Consider the following 15,938-nt stretch of genomic DNA (forward strand, 5'->3'; position numbering starts at 1 on the left):
GCCTGTCAAAAAAAAAAAAAAAAAAAAAAAAAAAAAAAAAAAAGGTACCTGTCTAGGACATAATGAAGCTGCTAAGAGACATCATATCTGCTGACCCAGGAACACCATTTCTAGAGGGAAATAAAGAGGGAAAAAATTATACTTCAAGATTTTCTCCATGGGAGTATGGGCGGGAGGGAGGGTAGAGTGACAAGTATCACTATGCTCCTAAATCTGTTTATGAAATATATGAAATCTGTTCACCTTATATACATTTTTTAAAATTACTTAAAAAATTTTCTCCAAAGCATTGCAAATAATTGGGGGGGGGGGGGAGAAGGAAATACCTTTAAACAGTTGAATGCCCAACAATTCAGGAATGTCTCCATAAATTAAAACATCAACAGGGGGGCCAGTGCTGTGGTGCAGCGGGTTAACACCCTGGCTTGAAGCGCCAGCATCCCGTATAGGTGCCGGTCCAAGACCTGGCTGCTCCACTTCCAATCTAGCTCTCTGCTATGGCCTAGGAAAGCAGTGGAAGATGGCCCAGGTCCTTGGGCCCCTGCACCCATGTGGGAGACCTGGAAGAAGCTCCTGGCTTCGGACCAGTGGAACTCCAGCTGTTGCAGCCAACTAGGGAGTGAACTATCATTTGGAAGACCTCTCTCTCTCTCTCTCCCTCTCCCTCTCCCTGCTTCTCCTCTCTCTGTTTAACTCTCTCAAATAAATAAATCTTTAAAAAAAAAAACAGGATGCAACATTGTTCAATCATTAAAATATTTTTCATATGTGAAATGTTTACTTTATAACATCATATGCACAAACTCTGTCTCTCTCTCTCTCAAGTGACAACAAAGTACTAAAATATTAATGGTAATCCCCAAGTAGTGGAATTCTCAGTAATTTTAAAAAATGTTTCAGTATTTAAATGTTTTTCAATAGCAATACTATGTTTACTCCATTAATCAGAGGAAAATCCACAAATACAATCACAGACCTTCTATTTTGTGAACTTAGGTCTTCAAGTAATATTGATCAGCAAGCTTCCAGTGGGATCCAGTGGGGATCATTTCCTGCCCATCCTGGCTATGCACATCTTCTCACGCTTCCATTCCTACCTTCTGCACATCTGCCGTAACTGATCACTAAAGACACCAAGGTTCTGAAGTATTACTCAAGATTCAAAATGTTTTAAATTGCTCAAATAGTTTATCTTGGAATACATAAAAGCAAGTAAAATCACCTAATGACTAAGAGTCGTTAAGCTATTTAAGAGTCTAAAACATCACATCAGACAGACTTAGGTTTGAATCCTAGTTTGAAAGGGACTTCATGAAAGTCACTTTCCTTATCTGTAGAGGAGGAGTCCCACTCTCCTCAGTAAATCACTTATGACATCCAAAGTAGCAGCACACACTCAATGAAGAGAGAAGGCCATTACTGCTCTGTAATTATGTTACTGCTGTTTTTGGTAAACAGCCTGTAAATTTTAATTTTCCTGTGGGAAAAAAGCTTAGTGGGGTAGTTGACAGTGATTTTGGACTACCCAGAACACTAATATTTCAAAAATAGCTTGGGAGACAGGCATGAGAATTGTTAAAACTGTCCTCATAAACTGGGTGTTATTAAAACCCCAAGCAAACTTACCATTACTATTATTTCATTAAAGAAAAGGCATTTGGATATTCCCTAAAAAGTGGAAGATCATATCAGAATAAAGGAAGTCTTTCCCAGAAAAGGACAGTTGGCAACTCCACATCAAAATTATCCTGTTTTTTTAATTTTGTCACATCCTGGTACACACTTAAGGCTCAACAAGAATTTGGAAACTGACATATGATGAAAGACACTTAACTTCTTAGGCTGATTCTTCATCCATGAGTGAAGTTATTCTACTCACCTCACAGGAATGTTCATTCAACAAACACCTATCTACTATAAAGCATAGGAATTCAAGATCGAATGAGGCTAAGGGTTGGACCACCACCTGAGACACCAGTATCCCATGTGAGCACTGGCTGCTCCACTTCAGATCCAGCTCCCTGCTAATGTGCCTGGGAAAGTAGCAGATAATTGCCCAAGTGCTTCGGCACCTGCAACTCACACAGGAGACCTAGATGGAGTACCAGGCTCCTGGCTTTAGCCTGGCCCAGCCCTGGTCGTTAAGGCTTCTTAGGGACTGTACCAGTGGATGGAAGTGCTCTTACTCCCTCCCTCTCTCTCCTTCTCTCTCTCTCTCCCTCTCACTTCTCCCCCACCTCAATCCATAGCTCTGCCTTTAAAATAATCTTTTTTTCAAAAAGAGGTTAAATGTACAGCAGTACTATACAGTTCCTTGCATATTGCAAAGCATACTAAAAATAAAGGCATTATTATCACAAAAATGTAACATATTATTAAAAATTGATTCATAAGAGATGATCCACCTACACATTTTAATGGCTTAGTCATTTTCTATATGCATACTGTCACACATGTATTCAGAATACTTCAGGATGAACATTTCCACGTTTCTTGCTTTAGAATATAGTCATGTTTGGGATGCAGCTCATGCTGCTGCTATTCTGAGCCCTTTGGGAATGGGGGATGTTACTATTTCCTCAAAGGTTACAGCTCCCAAGGGAAAATGATTAAGCTATAAATTGTTGCTATAATTACCAGGATGTAGAATCTGGGTCCTAAGGAAGAAAAAGTAACAAGATCTAAAAGGTAGATTCAGACACAGAGAAAATTTTTTGTTATTTTTGAAATTGCTAACATTTTGTACTGTTAAAATTGATTTCAAGAGTAATGATAAAGAAATAATAAGACATCAAACAAGGACACTGTACAGTTTAATACTTTTATCTGCTGCTTCTTAATCCACTACAAAAAATTTCACAATGCAACACTTTTAAATAGCTGCTTTATTCTTTTCTTCGGTTGCTTCTTCTTTAGGCAACAATGGATCAATCTTCAACAGCAAACCTTCACTTGTTGAGCTACGAAGGAAAGCTCGTACCACAAAGGGACCTGGAAACAAAAGCAGAAATCAGCTTTAACTTTATTCCATAGATTCTCAAGGAGCAAATATAGAAACACAACATGGAATCAAATAGGGCTCACGTCATATTTTCAGGTTAATAGTACTCTATTACTGAACTACTATTTTACTCTGTAAGAAAGGGAAGATAGTTCCATTTATAGAGTACAAGACAAACTAGCTATACTCTAGAATATGAGAGATTTAACCTTGACGCTACATATACTCACTAATAACTCATTTTTTTAGTCCAGAAGATGATCACTTGGGATTCATTTTATTGCATAGTCAACAGTGAGGAGAGCAGGTGGTGATATTTACATTTGACAAAAATATTATAAATATTTATTTAAAAGCACAGATGCTACTTCTGTGTTACCAAACAGTTGGTAAAATTACCTAAAAATTCAAAGTCTTTCCACAAAAACGAGGCCTCACTTAAAATAGGAAAAGAGGCCGGCACCGCAGCTCAATAGGCTAATCCTCTGCCTAGCGGTGCCGGCACACCGGGTTCTAGTCCTGGTTGGGGCACCGGATTCTGTCCCGGTTGCCCCTCTTCCAGGCCAGCTCTCTGCTGTGGCCAGGGAGTGCAGTGGAGGATGGCCCAAGTCCTTGGGCCCTGCACCCGCATGGGAGACCAGGAGAAGCACCTGGCTCCTGCCATCGGATCAGCGTGGTGCGCCGGCCGCAGTGCGCCAGCCGCGGTGGCCATTGGAGGGTGAACCAACGGCAAAGGAAGACCTTTCTCTCTGTCTCTCTCTCTCTCACTGTCCACTCTGCCTGTCAAAAATAAAAAAATAAAAAAAGGAAAAGAGGGGGGCTAGTACTTTGGCATAGTGGGCTGTAGCGCCGGCTTTCAATATGGGTGCCGGTTCGATTCCCAGCTGCTCCTCTTCCAATCCAGCTCTCTGCTATGGACTGAGAAAGCAGTGGAAGACAGCCCAAGTGCTTGGGCCCCTGCACCTAAGTGGGAGACCCAGAGGAGGCTCCTGGCTTCTGGCTTTGGATCAGCCCAGCTCCACGTTTTGCAGCTATATGGAGAGTGAGCCAGCAGATGGAAAACCTTTCTGTCTCCCTCTCAGTGTCTGTAACTGCCTCTTAAATAAACAAAAATCTTTCAAAAAAAGAAAAAAGAAAAGAAACCAACACTGCCTAGCGGACTGGCTATACATCAACCCACTCCTGCTATAGTCTCAGAAGATCCTAAACTGAAATCTAAGTTCTCTGTGGTAGGGCCAGCATTGTGGCATAGTATGTAAAGTGGCAACCTGTGATGCTGGCATCCCATATGGGCAGCGGGTCCAGCCCTGGATGCTCCGCTTCTGATCCAACTGCCTGCTAATGGTCTGGGAAAAAGCAGCGGAAGATGGCCCAAGTGGTTGGGCCCCTGCCACTCATGGAGAGACACCTGGATGAAGCTCTTGGCTCCTGGCTTTGGCCTGGCTCCAACACAGCCACTGAGGCCATCTGGGAAATGAACCAATAGATGGAAGCTCTCTCTGTCTTTTCTCTCTGTAACACTGACTTTCAAATAAATCTTAAAAAAAGAAAAAAAAAAGTTCTCCATGGAATATAAGAATGCACATACAGGGGTCAGCATTATGACCCCGCAGGTTAAACCACCGCCTGCAGTGCCAGCATCACAGCTCAGAGTGCACTTTGAGCCCAGTTACTCTGCTTCCATTCCAACTCCCTGCTAATGTACCTGGGAAAGCAGCAGAAGATTACCCAAGTGCTTGGGTCCCTGACACCCACATGGGAGTCCTGGATGGAGCTCCACGTTTCCTGGCTGCAGCCTGGCCCAGCCCTGGCCATTGTGGTCTTTTTTTTTGACAGGCAGAGTGGATAGTGAGAGAGAGACAGAGAGAAAGGTCTTCCTTTTTGCCGTTGGTTCACCCTCCAATGGCCGCTGCGGCCGGCGCATCTCGCTGATCCGAAGCCAGGAGCCAGGTGCTTCTCCTGGTCTCTCATGCAGGTGCAGGGCCCAAGGACTTGGGCCATCCTCCACTGCCTTCCTGGGCCATAGCAGAGAGCTGGCCTGGAAGAGGGGCAACCGGGATAGAATCCGGCGCCCCAACTGGGACTAGAACCTGGTGTGCCGGCGCCGCAAGGCATTGTGGTCATTTAAGGAGTGAAACAGTATATAGAAGACCTCTCTCTTTCTCTGTCATTCTGCCTTTCAAATCAGTAAAATAAATCTTTAAAGAAAATAAAGGAATTCTATACACATACAATTACTAAGTACTATAGCCATGTTTATAACAAAATAATTTTTAACAAATGAGGTATTTATACAAGTGTGTCTGACTCCCTAAGTAGGCAAAAAATTTTTTAATTTTCATTTTTAATTTTTAAAGATAGATTTATTTATCTGAAAGGCAGAATGATAGAAAGAATGACAGAAGGAGAGATCTTCTATCTGCTGGTTTGTTCCCCAGATGGCTACAACAGCCAGAGCTGCTTTCCAAGGTACATCAGCAGGGAGCTGGATTGGAAATAGAACAGCTAGAATTCAAACCAGCACTCAAATATGGGACGCTGGCATCACAAGCAGTGGCTTAACCCACTGTGCCAAGAAACAGGACTCAAAAAACAGCTTTTTAAACTGTAAACATAGTTACAAAGCTAAAGCTGACCAAGACTAAACCTAGACATGAACAATCAACTGAGTATAACAGATCCATGCTTGGTTCAACCATCCAAGCAGGAAATTTATCTGAGGAAATAATATGAATGGTATATAAGGCATAAGGCAATAATAAAGGCACCAGACCAGCCTATGTTCTACCCTATAGCACTTAGACATCTCAGTTAAGGTTGGTAATTCCCCATAAAATCATGACATTTATAAGAAGTGACTCTCATATGATAAAAATCAACCTTTTTCTTTTAAAAGGTAAATAAGATCAAGAGGAACACGAGCTTGGCACAGCAGATCTGCTGCTTGGAACACCTGCATCCTATATCTGAGTGGCCGCTTTGAGTCCTAGCTCCACTTCTGATCCAGCTCCCTGCTAATGTGTACCCTGGGAGGCAAGAGATGATGGCTCAAAAACTTGGGTTTCCCACACCCTCACTGGAGACCTGAATAGAGCTCCAAGCTCCTGGTTTCAGCCTGGCCCAGTACTGGCTATAGTAGGCATTTGGAGAGAACGAGTAGATGGAAGATCAATTTCTCTTTCACTCTGCCTTTCAAATAAAATGAAAATAAATTTTTAAAAATGTAAAAATCATGAGACAATAGGAATTCCTTGGAGAATTAAATTTCATTTTTATTTATTTAAACCCTGGAAATATGGTTGCTATTGTATTTGTATGTTAACTTGATTGTTTTAATACTTTACATTTTTTAAAGCTCATAGGCCTATGGGAAAGTTTAAGCCTACCTTCAACAAATCACTTACCCAAATTCAGTGGTCTGTGCCTACACACTTCGTTAATAACTGCTTGCAAATTGGCGGCTATCTGTTCACTTGACATGTCCAGCTGAAAGGAAAGGATATACAGAATGACGGGGAAATATAATGAATAACTATCGGTATTTATTCTAGACATCATGTAAATTGCCTACAAAGAGATTCTACTGTGAAAGAGAAAAACCTCCCTAACTCTTCTTTCACAATGCTACATTTACATGTCTTTACATGTCAAGATTTGACTATCTTATAGAACATACTACAGCAAAGATTTATGCTTAAGTTTTTCTCCTGAGATTCCTCAGTGTCCAAGCAAATTCCCCAAAGCATGTCCTAGATGCAGACTGTTATCACAGAGTCAAGAAGCTCTGCTAAAGTGCCAACTTTAGAAACATTCTACACAATAACAATTCTCTTACCAACTGGCAGAAACTGCAGTAAGTAAATATATAGTGATTGAGTCCGAACTAATATTTCTAAACTCAACTGACATGCTTGAAAAGTCCTCATGCGTGTCATCCAAATCTGATGAAAGTTATTCTACCTACATAGGAACAGAAGTTCAATCAGTTACATTATACTGAATGTTTATAGGGTTCTGCATTGTGCCAAATGGATACATTTTTTAAATTCAGATAAAATTTATAAGAGCAAAATTGGAAAAAATTACAGAGTAAAAAGTTCAAATTTTTGTTTTCAACAACTCTGCAACCAGGTGAAAAATGTGTTACTGCAAACAAAAAGAGAATTCCTCCTGAAAAAACTTCCCTAATCATCACCAAAGAGTACTTATTTGACACCACCTGGGCATGATGTAGCACCAAACACTAAATGAGAAACTTTAGATGTTATTGGAGGAATTCTTACTTTATGCTAATCCATAAGTGGGAGTTCTAAAAGGAAAAAAAAAAATCAAATCAATGCTTGGTTCACCCTGTTAAGTCCACTGGCCTTAGAGATTTAATTTGATTTGAGGCAAGTGGTTTACTGGTAAAAGTTTCTTAAAGATTTCATGTTAAAAAGAAAACACAGGGCTGGCACTATGGCATAGTGGGTAAAGCCACCACCTGCAGTGGTGGCATCCCATATGGGCCCTGATTCGAATCCCAGCTCCTCCACTTCTGATCCAGCTCTCTGCTATGCCCTGGGGAAGCAGGAGAAGAGGGCCCAAATCCTCAGCACCCACATGCAAGATCCGGAAGAAGCTCCAGGCTCCTGGCTTCGGATCGGCTCAGCTCCAACCACTGTGGCCATTTGGAGGGTGAACCAACACCTCTCTCTCTCTCTCTGCCTGTTTCTGCCTCTCTGTAACTCTGCCTTTCAAATAAATAAATAAATCTGAGAGGGCAAAGATGAAGAAGAAAAAATCTAACCTTGGAACCAAACAGGAGCATGACTGAAATATCAACAGGCCAGAGCCCTTTCAAAAGCAAGAAGTCCACTGACCATGGAAATTCAATGTGAAGCCCATCTTACTAAACTTTATTATAAATGGCCTGATTGCAAGCCCCTCAAATCAGAACTTGACAGTTCTCTGCACACCAGTGTGGTGGAATGAGAAGGCCATGCCAAGATGGCCACTGGCAAGCGAGCATCAGTTACTCAGGAATGGCTTTGGAAACCACCTGGAAAACCACCTGGCAACGTCGCATGCCTGGCAACAGGCTGTGATTGGTTAGGGCATAAACCGCCCCTTGACCGAACTGGCTGCCTCGGCTATATAAGCTGCTGTGCCAACTGAAATAAACGAGTCTGTGAGCTGCTAGCATCTGGCCCACTTTCACCCTACTCCCAGGGTCTGTGTGGTGACTCCACACCTCTTGCCCCCACCACACTCTGCCTCTCAGAACGAATCCACAGCAACACACTAGATTTTTCTAAATAATCTATGAAACCTTCCCCACACCCCTTTTCAAGGAAGCAGATTTGTGTCCTACCGCTGTCTCTAAGCCAGTAAGAAATAATAAGAACGCCTTTCTCAAAAAATCAGTGTCAAGGACTGGTGTGTGTGCACATCAGACAGCTGATCTAACATGCCCTCTACTGAATTGTAAAATATATTTATGATCATAATAGTTCATTTTATTTCTTTAGATACTATGCAAAACTATAGAAAAGTTATATATTTAATGGGCATTATTATGGTTATTAAAGTGACTACTGGTGACAATCAGTACTCAGCTATGTACAGAAACAAACTCTATGCATGCACCAGTTTTTTTGTTTTGTTTTGTTTTTTGTTTGTTTGTTTGTTTTTTTTTGGACAGGCAGAGTGGACAGTGAGAGAGAGAGAGAGAAAGGTCTTCCTTTTGCCGTTGGTTCACCCTCCAATGGCCGCCGTGGCCGGTGCACTGTGGCTGGCGCACCACGCTGATCCAAAGGCAGGAGCCAGGTGCTTCTCCTGGTCTCCCATGGGGTGCAGGGCCCAAGGACTTGGGCCATCCTCCACTGCACTCCGGGCCATAGCAGAGAGCTGGCCTGGAAGAGGGGCAACCGGGACAGAATCCGGCGCCCCGACTGGGACTAGAACCCGGTGTGCCGGCACCGCTAGGCGGAGGATTAGCCTGTTGAGTCACGGCACCGGCCGCACCAGTTTTATTAAAACTTCCAGAGGCAGGCATTTGGTCTAGAGGCTAAGACACCTGTCACCCACACTGGAATGCCTGGATTTGATTCTCACATCAGCTTCCTGCTGATGTAGACCCTAGGAGGCAACTGATGGCTCAAGTGATTGGGTTTCTGCCACCCACATGACAGACCTGAATTGAGTTCCTGGCTGTTGTGGACAAATGGGGAATAAGTCAGCAGATAGAATCTCTCTCTCCATCTCAAATAAAAATTTTTAAAGGTTAGCATATGAAATTGACAATGATGTCAAGAGAGCAACGCTTACAAGCTTTGATACATCTCAGCTACTCTACACTTCCAAAACAGCTTTCCTATGCAGCAGCATCTGGCGGCCTTAAGAAGGCTGAGATGATGATTTTTTTTTAAAAAAAGACTTACTGATTTTGAGAAGTGGGAGGAGAATCTTCTATCTGCTATCCACTCCTCAAAAAGGCTGCAACAGCAGGGGCTGGTCCAGGCCAAAGCCAGGAGCCCAAAACTCCATCTGGGTCTACCTTGTGAGTGGCAAGCCCAAGCACTTGGGCCATTCTCCACTGATTTCCCAGGCACATTAGCAGGGAACAGCAAGGACTTGATCTGGTGCCCATATGGGATGCCGGTGCTGCAGGCAGCAACTTAACCCACTACACCACAACACCAGCCCTTGGGATGACGATTTTTGAGGAGAGGGTGGTATCTGTTACACTGTCAATAGCAGAGTGCATGACAATAGCAGGAAGCAAAAAGGATGAGGCTGACACAGAAGGGGACACTGAAATGTGTAAACACTGTATTTGAATGCACACCAGTCACGATGCTATCTCTTCATCTTCTCTGTTCAGCTAGCTCGTCCACTGCAGAGCAGAAACACTGCTTCTTCTGCAGCACAATGTGTTCAGGAAAAGACTGCTTACTGCACCCTGCCTTCTGCTGGATCTGGTAAGGCACTTTCACCAAACAGGTCACGGGAAAGGCTCAGTGAATACAGGCAAACACGATGTCTCTCTGCCTTAACTCTCAGATTTTCCTCTTTCCATGCAATTCCCAACCTTCATTTTCAATTACTTTCTTACAGTATGAGAAAACTAAAAGTCAGTGGCCCTGAGCCACTTTCTGTCCCTTTGAAGTGTACTTGTTATATTTCCTCTCAGGCAAAATGTAGTCAGGAACATGTCCACTACAGTGATTCTCAAACACTGGTAGGTCAGCAAACCACACTCCAGGAAGATGCGCACACAAACACACACACACAAATTTAGCTAATGCTTTCAGAGTCTTCATGGATTCTCAGCTTGTAAGAAAGGAGAAGACAGAAGACAGACATCAAAGGACAGTACCTCAGTTAAAAAGGGTCCCAGGGCCAAACCTTCAGAACTGCAGATACAGAAGTAAAATGATTCAAATATTCTGAAGGACTAAGGATTAAAGTGTGCAAAAAGGATTTTTGTATTTTATAGAGGCAGAACTAAAAAAACAAAGTACACATCTATGATTTTTAAGCAAACACATGTTCATACATCAGTGGCCGCTTCTGTTCCTGTGAATGCTGTGACAGTTTCTAGATGACTGATCCTAACTGGAAACTGCAGAGAAGGCTGCCACTTTGGATAAGCACCTAGTAAACTATCTGACCTAAAAAATCCCTTCCAAATGCAATAGTGTAAGATTAAAGTATGGCTTGGCAAGTGGTTTCCACAGATGGGCCAATACTCTTAACATGCAGACTCCTATCTAAACCCAGAAAAGAAAGGTCATCCAGGTGCCAACATTATGGCATAGCAGGTTAAACCCACGGCTTGTAACACCAGCAGCTCCTATCAGAGTACTGGTTCAAGTCCTGGCTACTCACTTCCTGCTAATGCACCTGGGAAGAGAGCGATGATGGCCCAAGTGCTTGGGCCTCTGTTACTCATAAGAGAACTGGATGAAGATCCTGGCTCCTGGTTTTAGCCTGGCCCAGATCTGACTGTTCTAACAGTTTGAGAAGTAAACCAGTGGATGAAAGATACTCCTCTCTCTCTCAATCTCTTAGTGTCTGCCTCTCTTCCCCACTATTGCTTTGCCTTTCAAATAAATAATAACTGATTGTTGGGTGACTGCTTTGGACCAAGCTCTGTTCTAAGCATGCACATAGCTACTGTCATTCATTTCTCCCAAGAACACTGTAATGTAGGTGCCATTATCACCTCTCAATTACAACTAGAAACTGAGACTTAGGAAACGTTGACACTTATCCAAGGGTACACATATGGTAAGGAGAGGCTCAGCAGCTCTGTGTATGAACTCTTAACTTAGCAGACAAAACTGGGTATGAACCTCACTTCCACCACTTGCTAGCTTATGACCCTGCACACAGCTATTATGCATGGGTGATCCTTATGAAAATAAAGTCTTCGTTGTCTGAAAAACACAAATGAGTTGTTGTAAACTAAAGGGAGAAAAGAGAAAATAGAGAGATACTAAAAGGAAAAGAACATGCACTTAAGAGAGAAGAAGTGTGGGCCAGTGCTGTGGCATAGAAGGTTAAGCCTCCACCTGCAGTTCTGGCATCCCATGGGTGCCAGTTCAAGTCCCAGCTGCTCCACTTCCAATCCAGCTCCCTGCTAATGTGACTGGGAAAGCAGCAGAGCACAGCACAGGGACAGGGAATTGGGCAGAGAATTGGGCCCCTGACATCCACATGGGAGACCCAGATGGAGCTCCTGGCTCCTGACTTCCACCTGGCCCATTGTATCCATTTGAGAAGTGAAGCAGTAGGTGGAAGGTATCTCCCCCAACCTTTCAAATAAATAAATAAATCTTAAAAAAAAAAATAAAAAAGAGAGAAGAACTGGGGGCCAGCATTGTAGTGTAGGTGTTAAGACACAACCTGACACTGGCACCCCATTTGAGCTGATTCCAATTCAGCTCCTTCCTAATGTGCTTGGGAAAGCAGCAGAAGATGGTCCGAGCACCTGGGTCCCCAACACCCACAGGGGAGACCCAGATAGTTTCTGACTCCTGGCCTTGGCCCAGCCCAGGCTCAGCTATTGTGGCCATTTGGGAAATAAATCAGTGGTTGGAAGATATATCTGTCTGTCTTTCCCTCTCTCTGTTAACTCTGCTTTTCAAATAAGTAAATCTTTAAAAAGGAAAAAAAAAAAAGAAGAAGAAATTGAATTTTTCTCTCCACCTAAGGAGTTTTTCACTACTTTAATTTTGAGATTATTTTTTATTTGAAAGACAGAGTTACACAGAAAGGAGGACAGAGAGAGATACAGATCTTCCATCTGCTGATTCATGCCACAACAGCCGGGGTTGGGCCAGGCTGAAGCCAGGAACCCCAAGTTTCTTCCAGGTCTCCCACATGGGTGCAGGGGCCCAAGCACTTGGGCCACCTTCCACTGCTTTTCCAGTCACATTAGCAAGGAGCTGGATCAGAAGTAGAGCTAATACAGGAGAGATAGGAGGAAGGGGGCAGAGTGAGTGAGAAGACGGGTATGGTAGGAAGAATTACTATGTTCCTAATGTTGTATTTATGAGATATATACAAAAAAAAAAAAAGTGAAGCTAAAATAAATCTTTAAAAAAAAAGGGGGGGGGGGGGTTGGAATGCCAGTGCTGTGGTGTAGTGGGTTAAAGCCTCAGCCTGAAACACCAGCATTCCACATGAGCACTGGTTCAAGTCCTGGCCGCTCCACTTCTGATCCAGCTCCCTGCTAATGCTGCCTGGGAAAGCAGCAGCTGATAACCCAAGTCTTTGGGCCCCTGACTCCTTCTTTGCAACAGCTTAGCTCTGACTGTCGTGTCCATCTGGGGATTTAACCAGCGGATGGAAGATACCTCCCTCCCTCTCTCTCTCTCTCTACCTCTCTCTGTAACTCTTTCAAATAAATAAAATGAATCTTTAAAAAAAATAAAAAAAGAAGTGGACCAGGGGTTGGTGCTGTGGCATAGTGGACAACGCCACTGCCTGCAGTGCCAGCATCCTATATGGGCACCAGTTCAAGACCCGGCAGCTCCACTTCCGATCCACCTCTCTGCTATGGCCTGGGAACGCAGTAGAAGATGGTCCAAGTCCTTGGGCCCCTACATCTGCATGGGAGATCTGAAAGAAGCTCTTGGCTCCTGGCTTTGGACTGGCGCAGTTCCAGCCATTGCAACCATTTGGGGAGTGAACCAGCAGATGGAAGACTTCTCTCTCTCTCTCTCTCTCTCTCTCTCTCTCTCTCTCTCTCTTTCTCTGCCTCTCCTTCTCTCTGTGTAACTCTGACTTTCAAATAAATAAATGTCTTTAAAAAAAAAAAAAAGAAGAAGAAGAAGAAGAAGAAGTGGTGGACTAGCCTGGTCTTGAACTGGTGGTCAGAGATAGGATGCTGGCATTGCAGATGTAAGCTTAACCTGAAATGCAATAAAAGTCAGCTCCTTACTTTCCTAATTTTCAAATGTTAATAATAATATACAACTGAGCAAAGTTATAGAGGTGCTATTCTTTGTCAGACATCATGCTGGGAATTAGAAACAAAAAGATAAGATATAGACACTGGCCTCAAGGAAATTACAGTCTTGTCACTAACGTGCAACATGACAGGTGCCACTCAAAGTAGATGAACAAAGTACTACAAAGGCACAGAGGAAGAAGTGACAAGAGGGCTGCACAAAGGTGATATTCAAGCTGAGTCTTAATGGATGATGAGTTTTGAAGGACAAAGTAGGTCTTGTAGGCAGTGAGACCAACATGAAGTAATGAGAGAACAAGGCAGACCTGCTGACTATGAGGTAGCCCATTTATCTAGGGGACAGACATGACTGAAGTGAATGGGGTTCAAGCACCTACTGCCTGCCAACAAAGGCTATGCACAGGCAGACGCTACTCAGGCCTACCTCACTGTTACAACAAGGGCTGTGGGGCTACTCTCTGTCATCAGAACTCCTGATTTATCAAGAACTGTCAGAATCTGGATTTCCATGTGATACTGTTTACTTTGTACAGGCTAATTCAATAAAATAAAACCACTGTTTGGGCCCAACAGGAGGACAAATTTAGTCTGCAAGCTGCCAATTTGTAACTCTATTCTTCAGAGTCCACCACTGAAAACAGCAGGAGGTACTGAGTTTGAACCTAAGATAGTGATCTGATACTAGACTGCAAGGGAATTTAGATGTTCAGGTAAAGATTTTAGGACATAGCCTATCAGTGGTAAGAAGACGTTTAATGTTTCTAAGGAGACAAATGGTTTATCTGATCTGTTTTAGAAAGAATTCTAGAGGGAGGGTGTAAAACAGGACTTGGCAAACATGCTTTGTAAATGGTATGATGATAAATATTTTGGGTTTTGCAGGCCAAATGGGCTCTGCCACACTACTCAACACTGCTGCTGTAGTGCAAAACAAGCCATAGACAAAATATAAGCAAGTGAGTGCCACAGTATTCCAAAAACAATTTTATTACAAAAACAGGTGTGGTGCCAGACTTGACCCATGGTTCACAGTTTGCTGACCTCTTCTACATAGAAGACGTATCAAAGGATGCTTGAGGAAGTTCACGAGCAAACAGCCATCAAATTTTGTTAAAGCAAGGATATTTTCTGCTTTGCATTGTTTTATTTAAAAGAAAGCTTTGTTGGACATTGATAAACTTTCAGTTTCCTATTATGCATCTACTATGTTGACAATGCAAAATATCTATTTTGCATTGCAAAGAATTGTACGGCCATTTAAAATAAAAGTAGGAAAAGTGCTTAGTGATAATTTCCAAAGCTGCTATAAATTTTGAAAACACTTGAAACAAGTTTCTTTAGGGCTTATGACCAAGGCTCAAATTTAAAAGCAAAAAGGCACTGGGGGCTGGCGCTGTGGCATGGTGGACTGGGCCTCCATCTGCAGCGCAGGCATCCCATATGAGATGTTCCGGGTGCTCCTTTTCCAATCCAACCCCCTGCTTATGGCCTGAGAAGTTCATGGAAAACAGCCCACGTCATTGGGTCCCTACACCCTCATGGGAGACCTAGAAGAAGCTCTTGACTCCTGGCTTCAGATCAGCCCAACTCCAGCTGTTGCAGCCATTTGAAGAGTGAACCAGTGGATGGAAGATCTCTCTCTCTCTCTCTGTCTCTGTGTGTCTGTAACTCTGCCTCTCAACTAAATAAATTGTTTAAAAATAAACAAATAAAAGCAAAAAGACATTTTAGTGGCCTACATTCTAAAGCAAGATGTCAACAATTAAGGTCACCAAAAAAGTTAACACCCACCCAAAATAGAAGAAGAGGAGGCAAATGAGGAGGCAGGGCTTCACAAGGTGCATGTGCAGAGACTGGGAGGTACCTGCAAGGAGGGGAAACTGGGGGCCAGCATTGTGGTGTAATGGGCTAAGCTACTGCCTGAAATGCTAGCATCCCATACGGGCATTGGTTCAAGTAACGACTGATCCACCTCTTATCCAATTCTTGCTAATGCACCTGGGAAAGCAGCAGAGTATGGCTCAAATACTTGGGTCCTGAACCCACATGGGAGACATGGATGGAGTTCCAGATTCCTAGTTTCAGCCTCAACCAGCCCCATCAATTGCAGCCATCTGGGGAGTGAACCAGTGGATACAAGATCTCTTTCTGTCTCTGTCTCTCTCTTCACTTCTCTCTCTCTCTCTCTCTCCTGTTCTCTGTAACCCTGCCTTTCAAACAAATAAATAACTCAATCTTCTTTAAAAATAATAATAATAAGGTGCCAGTCTTGTGGCATAGCAGGTAAAGCCGCCACCTGCAATGCCAGCATCCCATATAGGCGCAGGTTCGTGTCTATCTGCTCCACTTCCAATCCAGTTCCCTGCTAATGGCCAGGGAAAAGCAGCAGGAGATGGTCCAAGTGCTTGGACCCTTGTACCCATATGGGAGACCCAGGTGAAGTTCCTGATACTTGGCTTTGGCCTAGCTCAGCCC

General features: G+C 43.2%; 1 protein-coding gene across 1 annotated transcript in view; it reads right to left on the reverse strand.

Moving 5' to 3' along the window:
- Positions 1–2,794: 2,794 nt before the first annotated feature.
- The window catches only part of MRPL1 (mitochondrial ribosomal protein L1), a 110,501-nt gene continuing 97,357 nt past the window's right edge, over positions 2,795–15,938 (reverse strand). Inside the window, exons 8-9 of the mRNA XM_062199205.1 lie at positions 6,406–6,487; positions 2,795–2,991 (exon numbers count right to left, since the gene is read on the reverse strand). Coding sequence (XP_062055189.1) covers positions 2,873–2,991; positions 6,406–6,487 — 201 coding nt within the window. The 3' untranslated portion in view covers positions 2,795–2,872. The remainder of the gene's footprint in view (positions 2,992–6,405; positions 6,488–15,938) is intronic.

The sequence above is a fragment of the Lepus europaeus genome, chromosome 8 (genome assembly GCF_033115175.1).
Source record: "Lepus europaeus isolate LE1 chromosome 8, mLepTim1.pri, whole genome shotgun sequence".
In the NCBI taxonomy this organism is placed as follows: domain Eukaryota; kingdom Metazoa; phylum Chordata; class Mammalia; order Lagomorpha; family Leporidae; genus Lepus; species Lepus europaeus.